Here is a 10,124-nt window from a genome sequence, read left to right as displayed (position 1 = left end):
CAAGAAGCAGAGACTGGAAGAAAACTTGGCTAGGATGCAAGTACCTCAAGTGAGGGCAGACATTTGAAACCGGCTGTCTCAAAATGTGCTCTCCTGTTGTGAGGGGTTGGTAATCAGAATGAACCGTTTCAAGACACAGCTGAGTTTCCAGCCTGCATTCACCCAAAAGTCTCTTCCATTATCCATAACGAAGTGGGGGAGAAGACACCACTTTTCAGAGCTTCCCCCCATTCTAAAACCTGCCGAGTATTCAAAGATGGAAAAAACACCATTAGAGCCCTTGTATTAAAAATTATTTATTTAGTGATCTGTACATGGGGTGAAGCAGGGCCTCATACAGACCTTCAAAAAAAAATCAAGTAAAAACATAAATACATATTTTCTTACAAAAATGAGATTTACAAAATATACATACTGCACTTGTCTGACACACTTGTTTTTTTTCTTCCATGTGCACATTATAAAAGACAAACCAAGCCCTGCGAGTCTGACATCAGAGCCACTGAAGGATTTGGCTGATGGGCCCATTCCTCATGCTCAGACTACTGGTACACCCTCAGACAGCAGCAGTCTGCCCCCTCACCCTGGACAGCCTTTTTCTTTTTAAAGTTTCATTCTAGACACTTCCCCCCCAAAAACATGAAGAGCAGCTATAGGGTGGAGACTTGCCAAAAATCCAGAGTGTCCGATTTTGTCCTTAGGCAAGAATATACATACACACATATACTTATAAAAACAACCCTTCAGTGAATATAAAGGTAAAGTAGTATGCAAAAAATAAAATATGAACAAGTCAACATAAAAATTTTCAGAATAGAAAAATCTGTCACATTTCAAAAAGAAAACAATGCATTTGATGATAAATTTTTGAATGCTTTTCCTTCAAAGTCTGATCACTGGAAACTCAAACAGCTGTGTTTTAGCTGAAATGAGAAGGCTCCTCACTTGCAGTAACTACTTGATTTTAAACCCCAACCCCAGCCCCCCCACCTGCACCAAGAATCATTGCCATGCAGCTCAGGGAACCTGAGGAGCAGGCAAAGGCTCCGTTGTGAGCCAAAACGATTCCTCCTGTCCCCAGAATCCGGCTGTGTACTGATTTTTTTCTGCAGTGAGCTCACTGCAGAGCAGGAGAGAAAGCAGGTTTATGGGAAGGAAAAAAAAATTCCTATCTTTACGTTACATATTTTAGTAGCTCTTGTTTTGGCAGGTGCTCTCAGGTAAGCTCTTCTTGCCCTCTAAATCTAGCATTTCCTTCAGCTTAGAAAAGTGACCCACATTGAATGGTAGGAAAACATCCTGCCTCCTCCTTTTTTCATAAAAGGAATGTTTATTTCTGTGAGCTCCTCACATCCAAGGGTGAACCTCAACGACTTCTTTTTGTTAGTTTGCCCATAAAAACCGATCCCATGCTTATGCCTTTCTACATAGAAAACACTTTTGTTTCCCCCTTTGTCTCCTAGAACAAAGGCAAGGGGGAAAAGCCTTCTGCTGAAAAGCAACAAGTCATTTCTTTTCAGGGTGTGGAATAGCAACCCCCTCCTTCTCCACAGCAGCAAGAACAACAGATTGAGGGCCAAATTTTTACTTTAAAACAATTACAACATGTATCGCTGAGGTAAAAAGGAACTTGTGAGCTGATAGAACAGAGGCATCTCCCCAGCACACGATGGGGCTGGAGGCGGCTGTGCAGTACTCACGTGATGGCTCTGCCGAGCTGGAAGGAGCAGGCAGCGAGCTCAGGCTCGGAAGTCACCCTGCCCAGGCTGCAGCTTGGCCCCGGCAATTCAGAGAGCATTTGGCTACTTCTTGGCGGGGTGGCTCAACAGATCTGGCTTCCCCTCCCTCTTGTCCAAAGCAAGGCAGGATGATATTAGTTGGGTTGGAGTTTCTCTTCCTCGACAGGAGTAGCAGGAGAGAAGTAAGGAGACTTCTGGATGAAGGACTCTCCTGCCCCAGCAGTGGCCTCTTTTTCTGTCCTCTCCCACTTAGCTGGTCATAAGCACCACTGGAAATAGTTTGACTGATCCTTTATGGAATGATTTTTCTTTTCGAACTTTCTGTGAGGAAGAAAAAGTTTGGAAAAGCCTCCCTTCCTCCCTCTTCAGGGAACCATTGCCCTAGCCCTATGCTGAGTATCCTCTGCGTGTATGCATGTGTGAGAGTGTGTGTGCCAGAGGGGACGGGGGTCTCATACTGCTGTCTCGCCTTTGCTGCCGGTACTGAGTCTGTGGTAGAAGCGTCGCCAGGACTGAAGGGTTTTGCCAGACCAAATCCAGAAGCCAGTCGTGATCCCAACAATCATGGTCATGAGGTACTTGATCATGAAGACAGTGAAGTCTGGGCTCATAGGGGCAAAGTGGCTGGGACAGGGCACCGCGTATGTTTTGCAGGTCTGGAGGAGCCACGTCTTCTCCCAGGTGCCACGGAAGGCCTGCTCGTAGAAGTAACACGCCAGGACAATGGTGGCGGGCACCGTGTAGAGGACACTGAAGACACCAATGCGCACCATCAGCTTCTCCAGTTTCTCCGTCTTGGTGCCATCATGCTTCATGATGGTGCGGATGCGAAACAAGGACACAAAGCCAGCCAGCAAGAAGGAAGTGCCAATGAAGAGATACACAAACAAAGGCGCCAGCACAAAGCCCCTTAGCGAGTCCACACTGTAGATACCTACATAACACACCCCACTGAGTACATCCCCATCCACCTGCCCCATGGCCAAGATGGTGATGGTTTTGACAGCGGGCACAGCCCAGGCAGCCAGATGAAAATACTGGGAGTTGGCCTCAATGGCCTCATGGCCCCACTTCATGCCAGCAGCCAGGAACCAGGTGAGGGACAGGATGACCCACCAGATGGAGCTGGCCATGCCGAAGAAGTAAAGGATCATGAAGAGGATGGTGCAGCCTTCTTTCTTGGTACCTTGGGCCACAGTGCGGTAGCCATCCTCAGAGAAGCGCTCTAGACACACCACCCGCTCCTCCAGCAAAAAGCCTGCTGCGTAGGCCACGGCGACCATGAAGTAGCAGCCCGAGAGGAAGATGATGGGCCTCTCCGGGTAGCTGAAACGACGCATGTCTACCAGGTAGGTGAGCACGGTGAAGAGGGTGGAGGCGCAGCAAAGCACAGACCACACGCCCACCCACAGCCGGGCAAATCGCACCTCTGCCTCCTTGAAGTACATGAGCCCATTGGGCCGGGCTGGCTCACAGGGGGCTCCGCAGTCCCGCTCCCCCAGGAACCGGTAGCCCAAGTAGGAGGGCACTTTGAGCTGCCGCGGGCAAGAGAAGGAGAAGCCAGAGGGTGGCTGTGGTGGGGTAAGAAAGTCAGGGAGGTAGCCAGCTGTGGGGTGGACAGTGACCCCCCGACCCGCCGCACCACCAGGTCCTGGTGGGGCATCCGACGTGTTCTGCCCCACGCAGATCTCACCCGCACCGTGAACGGGGAAGTTCTCACAGCGGAGCCGCTCTGGCCACTGGAAGCCGAACTTGTTCATGAGGGCCTCGCAGCCCTGACGAGCCCGCTCGCAGAGGGAGCGGCAGGGTGGGATGGCCTGCTCCAGCACGGTGCACACAGGCGCGTACATGGAACAGAGGAAGAACTTCAGCTCGGGCGAGCACTGCACCTTGACCAGCGGGTAGAACTGGTGCACCTCCAGCCCTGCGTCCTCCTGGTTGGTGTGGCCCAGCAGGTTGGGCAGGATGGTCTGGTTGTAGGCGATATCCGTGCAGAGCGGGATGGAGATGGGTTGGCAGAAACCGTGGTCCGGCACGGAGATGCCCTTCTCGCCGTGGTACTGCTGCGCCGTGGCACCCGCGGGGGTCCCCAGCAGCGCGGCCAGCAGCGCGGCCAGCCCCAGCAAGGGGCAGCCGGCAGCAGCCGCTCCGCCGCATTCTCGTCCAGCCTGCATCGCCGGGGCGGCCGGGGGCCTGAGGAGCCTCGGGGAGTCTTTCAGAGCCGGCCGGCGCGGCGCCCCAGGGGCATCAGCGACCAGAGGGCGCAGGCGGGGCCCCCTTCGGCGGGGCAGGAGCGCGGCGGTGGAAGGAACGCGGCTCCGCGCCGGACCTCCGCGACTTTTTTCCTCGGCTCCGACGCGGCGGCGCTCACAGAGCGGTGGCGGCGCTACTCTGGGCGAAAGTTTCCGGAGCTGCTCTCCCCGGAGAAGGCGGCGGCGGCGAAACAGGAGGCGCGAGTGTAGCCCGGCGACGGCTCTGGCTCCGCGCAGAGTCCCGCGGCGGCGGCGAGGCGGAGGCGCTGCTCCCTGTGCGACTGCACGGCCCCGGGGATTTAGGTTACGGCTAAATGGATTATTACCGCGCCCGGCTGAGCCGTGTATTTTACTTCGGGGCTTAAATAACTTTCAAAATCCAATTACTGCGCGATCCTCCCCGCGGCTTGGCTGCGCTCCGCTCCCGACGGACACCGCTGCGGGCTGTGCGTCCAGGGTAGCCGTGCGCCTCCCGGTTCGGCTCGTTTGGCTCCGCTCCGCCCGCTCCCACCGCGGCTCTCGGCCCGCGGCCGCGCCGGCACACAAAAAAGGCGCAGCTCCGCTCGGGCCCCGCCCCCGCCGCCGGCCCCATTCACAAACAGCGCCGGGGGCGGGGCCCCGCGGCGCCCGCCCGCCAATCGGCGCTGAGGGGCGGGGCCGCGCTGGGGGAGGGGAGGGGGAGGAGCTCGCACCAGGGGGAAAAAAAGTTGGGAAGAACTTTTCCCATCCCCGCCGGGCCCGGCCGGGAGGAGCCGCCCGCGGCCCCCACCCCCCGTGCTGCCCCGCGCAGCCGGGAAGCGGGGGGTGGGCAGCTCGCTCAGGGTGGCCCGAGCAAACTAAAATTAACTGGCTGCTTTCTGAGCAGGCTTTGAAAATGCGAACAGCTGCCTGTGCCCGGAGTTATTAAAAAAGAAGGAAAAAAATAGAGTAAGGGAAAAAACCTCCAAACGCAGCTCCCGAGTACATTTGCAGAATGATCCTGTTGCGTAGTTGGGATGTTCCTGTCTGTGCGCCATCGCCTCCCCAGCGTGGGGGGTTTGATTTGTTATCGCGGCATGACCGTTGCTTTTTGCTGGCGAATAAACGCTTTATTCATGCAGATCTAAGCCCTAGCTGAGGGAAGGCAGCTTTTTTTAAAAAAGTCTAGTGTTACCTAAGCAAAGAGGAGAAATTTTAAATCCCCATTTTCACTGCTGCGATTCCTTAAGAGACTCCATTAAACAGTGAAAACCCAGGAGTTCCAGTGTGAAAGTACCCTGCCTGCAGGAGAGAAAATGGCATAGGTGGGGAGACCCCTGTTACTGGCCTGCTAGGCTAAGCAGATCTAGAACTAAGCACCAGCATACATTTGCTAAGGACAGGAATGTGGGGTTTGCAGCACAGCTGTGTTTTGGGCTGCACTGCCAAAGCACAGGGAGCTGGGACCGTCCAGCCTCTGTGCAGGCAGAGCAAGTCTTCGGCAGCACAGAGGGGCTGTGCTTGATAAAAGCTCTGCAACCAGGCCTGCTTCTGCTTCACTGACCCATGAGAGTTTGTGCTCACACACAGGCCCGAGCCAAGTATTATTCCACTTACCCCATCCTTCCCTTTGAGATCAGAAGACCCCCAGAACTGCAGTACTCAAATTCTTACTTTTACTCCTTTGCTCAGGATTGTGCATCTGTTAGCAGCTAAGCAAAGACAACGATCTGTACCATCCTCCAGGGCAGTTAAAGAGAGCAGGGTTTGGCTCAGGGAGCTCCAACAGCAATTGTTGGACAAATGTTTTCCATATCCTCTACTGCTCATGAACAATGTGTCCTCATGCCAATAAGATCATGGTGCTGCAGCTTTTGTTACATCTCTTAAGAGAAGTTGACAGTTATAAACAGGCTTGCTAAAATAAATTTGCTCCTCTTAATGGAGATGTTTTTAAAAATAATACTGTGCATATAAAAAAAATACATATGGGAAGGACTAGCTAGTCATGGCTGCAACAGTTCCTTCTGGAAAAGAAATGTCTTCTCTTTCTCAGTTTTAGCTGTTTTAGAGTGCCTTAGAGGAACTTCACTTTTTCAAATTTTTAAGGCTTTTTATAAAAATTTGTTGCTTTTCTACCCATATTGACTGAGAATATTTTTGTGATACTCTTCACCTAAATAACCACTCATGGGACATGAATTTGTCTGCTTTGTTGTTTGGGTTTTGGCCACTAGTAGCTTTCAATAAAATTATTCTTTCTACAGTTTTGTTTGGGGTTTTTTGGGGGTTGGTTGCAGTTTTTTTGTTTTGATCTGGTTTGGCTTGGTTGTTTGATTTTTGTTTTGCTTTGGTTTTGTTTTGTTTTATTTTTTGGGTTTTGTTGGGTTTTTTGTACCTTTGTTTGGGGATTTTTTTGTTTGGTTTGACTTCATTTGTTTGGGGGGGTGTGGTTTCCTCCTTCCTCCTTCTACCCCCCCAGTCTGTAATAATCACCTAAAAGCCTCTCTTTTTCACTTTGGTTTACATGACTGTCTTCATCTGCAAGCATTTTGTGATATTCACTAGGAAAAACATACGAGATGTTTCACTGGCAGGCAATGACAATGCAGAGAAGGTAAAACGACCTCAAACTTTCCATGGGGCCATGGATTCCTCATTCTGATTTGTGTATGTAAAGAAACTCCCTCTCAGCAATGGGGAGACAGTGATGGGAACTATTCAGAGTAAGTTTGGTCAAATCAAGTGGCAAGGCTTTAACTGCACGTTTATTTACAAGGCAGGGCAAACGGCATCAGTGGCTCTCCCAGTTTTCTACTGGTCCCATTTGTTAGAGTCGTTCATCCAAACCATGGAACGAACAAAAAATAACTGGGATCTCTGATACGTGCTGCAAAAGCATCCTTTACACTTATGAATATAATGTAGAATCAAAGTGAAGCAAAAGGGGGGGGGAAAGTGAAAAGGTAGGCAGAAAGGAAGAAGGGTTATGTCCTAGATTATTTCTTAGGGAGAGAAGAGAGTAAATTTATCACATGGAATGATGCTGCTAGGTTATCCCAGATGGCAGGAATATGCAACAGGATTTACTAAGATGGATGAAGAAAGTCTCTTGGGTATGTTACCAAATTCCAAGATCTTTTATTCTGTTTACACCCACGGGAAGATGGGAAACAATCACAGAGAGAGGCAATGCCGGTTGCCTCAAAATGGCACACTGTGGTATTAGAAAATCTCAGACTCCTATATCCATCTAAGACATCCTGACAGATTTCAGGAGACGAGACGAGAAGAGAAGAGAAGAGGGCAAAATTCATGCTTCTAGAACACCGGTTATTCCAAAGAATCCAGAACCTCTGTAAGTACCATCAGCTACATTTCAAACAGCAGCCTGCAAAATTACTTTAATTTCCTCACAACAGGAGGGATCCTCATCAGCACAGTAAGCACAGCAGCCAGGTTATCAGTCACCCAGAACAAACACACTGCACACGACTTTGCAGCATCTGACAAGTTGTCTATTGCAACCACAGAGCAGTTCAGAAAGTTTCCTCTAAAAATCTCCTAACTGCTAATGTTCTAAGTACACTGCATGGTCTGCCAGCAGTAAACCTTCACAAACAAAATCCTGGCACGTCCTAGATTCCAGAATAAATTTACAGTCTCTGGTGTTGATACCAGCTCTGGGTTTGTCTGACTAGACTATTGTGCATAGGGAGGAATTGTTAGGAACAAACAATTATCTGTCTTTTTACTCATTTAAAAATAAATCCAGTTAAACTTCCAAGCTGAGTCAAAGTGAGGAGTGGCATCCCTACATGATGTCTTTTCCTGCTCTTTTAAAGCCTCCTTAGATGGTGCCAATATAATTTTCATTGTTTCCTATCCCATCTGATAGAAAACTCTTCTCATGGGGGGAGGGAAATCAAAACAAAACGCCCCCTCCCTGCCCCACCAACTAATTTTGTGTGCCTGAGGGAGAACATTTTCAGACTACCTGTTGCAAGGCTTTCAGTCCTCCTTGCCCTCAGAAGAACAAAGGCCGTCGTTTCCCCTTGTCCTTTCCACCCACTGAAACTTGCTGGACCGCGCCTCACTTGACCTCCTGCTAAGCAACACTGCCAAAGTCCGGTGCCACCACCTGAGCTGTGAGATTTGCCCAGTTACTTTAATAAATAACTTGTATGACACTTTTAACCTCGACATTTTGAAGCATGCTTACATACAGTCTTACATGATCAGACAGGCTATTGAGCTAAGAACGTCAAAATTTGCGCTCCCTAAAGCTTACTGGAGAAATGCCTGGAGCCTGGGGGAAAATTATGCATTTGCCTATTTTACATAATTATTTGCATAATTAGAAATAAAATAAGCTCACAGTATTATATCTGCTTGCATTTCTATCAGTCTGATAGATTAGTCTAAATTACATCTTGTCGGAGCTCATCAAAGAAATCCAGACTTTCTGTAGTGAAACGGGAGAGCCTCGTATTTCATGGGCAGGGAGTGGGAAAAGCAAAACCCTGCCCCTCACCATGGAACCCTTAATTTGTAATTAGATGGAAGACATAAGAAACTGATTGAAAAGAGCATGTGGGGAGGGCACAGGTGACAAAAGGAAGGGGATGCTGCTGGAGGGGATGTGGCTTCCCACAGCGAGAAAGGTAAAAGTCCTTTGTATCACGGATTTATAAAATAATTATTAGTTTATGAAGTAGTATCCCAAAGGATACAGGGAAGTAGCACTGTCTTCCACTTTTATGGTCACACGGGAGGGAAACTTTAGAAAGCATTCACAAGGATGAGCTATCAGGCTGATGATTGCCTTTATCTCTAAGATCCATGAATAAGAAAACAAAACCTGAACTGCTCATCCTCCACTCAGGAGTTCATTGAGGACATCAGTTACATTTTAACCCTTTCATGATACTTTGAAATCCCTTGTTTCTTTAAACTGAATTTAACCCGCTTTCTCAGAGTTTTAGGGCTGCAGAAGGCCTTTGGTTTAGAACGCAGGAAATCCCTCCCTATGCCAGTTTCTCAGGCTAGGTGCCTTTTTTAACAAGACAAATTTTCTATTGGCAGCAGTATTACCAGCCAGGTCCTGTCATCATTATGTCTGGGTGCAGTATACTGCAGTATGAAGAAAGGAAGATTCCAGAAACAGTTGGAAAATATGACATTTGTGTCTGCTGGCCTCTTTCCATCAGCAAGGAAGACCCTGCTTTACAAAATCTGGATGTAACGTAGGCACATGCAAACTTGCTTGCCGATCTTTTAAATCTTAAAAGGTGTTTCTGACCTAGTGTGTTGGCTAGCCACTTTCTAGACTGCTGTAGCTGGTGTTGGCCAATTCTGTATGCACTGGGATGTGTGATGTATCACCCTGGGCAGCACCAGGAGAAGAACTGCTTGGGGGGGACCTGCCCCAGACTCCCCGGGCTGACCACCTCCTCTTGGTTTCTGCAGGAATGCCAGTCTCATGGATGCTCCAGCTTATCCTGAGCTTCTCCCAGTGTCTGTGAAAATGACTCACAGATATGCTAAGGTCTCTAGCAGAGTCACTCCTTGCTTTATAATTCTAAAACTATTAGAGATCCTAGCAAAAATACATATAGCCATACCTACCTGCTCTCATAGCCATGCAATGTGTTTCAGGATGCTAACTAATGTCTTTGTGGTTGAAGCTCCCCTTCCCAGAACAATATTCCCTCAGACCTCTTGTCCATACTATGGACCCTTGACCTAGTCTGGACTATCTATCAGACATCCCATCTTCCTCCAAAACCCAGTGATTTTGTTCCTTCTGTGCGATTCCACCTTCTATAAACCCCCCTTCAGTTTCTGGGGCCAAAGACAAATGCTAACACCTGATCTCTGTGTCCTTCCTGAAGGAGCTGCACCATTACAAAACCCTGTAGAAAAGCTAAAAAACACTGGTTCTTCTTCCCTGGGGCAGCCAATTCCATAGAGCTGTCTCATTTGTCAGCTGCCATTAAGGCAACCAGTCTCTTACCAGGGAGCATTTCTGTGTGCAGCTCTAGCAGTGTAAGGCTGATACAACTGAGGTATGTAAAACTTTCATGAAAAACAGCCAAGTTTCTCAAGTTTGTGCATAAATTTTCCCAGCTCACCACAGATGGTGCCACAATATTTTTGAACACTGAATTGTGTC

At 49.0% G+C, this 10,124-nt stretch overlaps 1 protein-coding gene across 1 annotated transcript; it reads right to left on the bottom strand.

Annotated features, from left to right (window-relative positions):
- Positions 1–280: 280 nt before the first annotated feature.
- FZD7 (frizzled class receptor 7) lies at positions 281–4,572 on the bottom strand. Its single transcript, XM_005484173.4, has one exon. It carries the CDS (start codon positions 3,911–3,913, stop codon positions 2,192–2,194), a length of 1,722 nt encoding a protein of 573 aa, XP_005484230.1. The 5' UTR covers positions 3,914–4,572; the 3' UTR covers positions 281–2,191.
- Positions 4,573–10,124: the final 5,552 nt, after the last annotated feature.

The sequence above is a fragment of the Zonotrichia albicollis genome, chromosome 10 (genome assembly GCF_047830755.1).
Source record: "Zonotrichia albicollis isolate bZonAlb1 chromosome 10, bZonAlb1.hap1, whole genome shotgun sequence".
In the NCBI taxonomy this organism is placed as follows: domain Eukaryota; kingdom Metazoa; phylum Chordata; class Aves; order Passeriformes; family Passerellidae; genus Zonotrichia; species Zonotrichia albicollis.
This window is presented reverse-complemented; position numbering and strand designations above follow the sequence as displayed.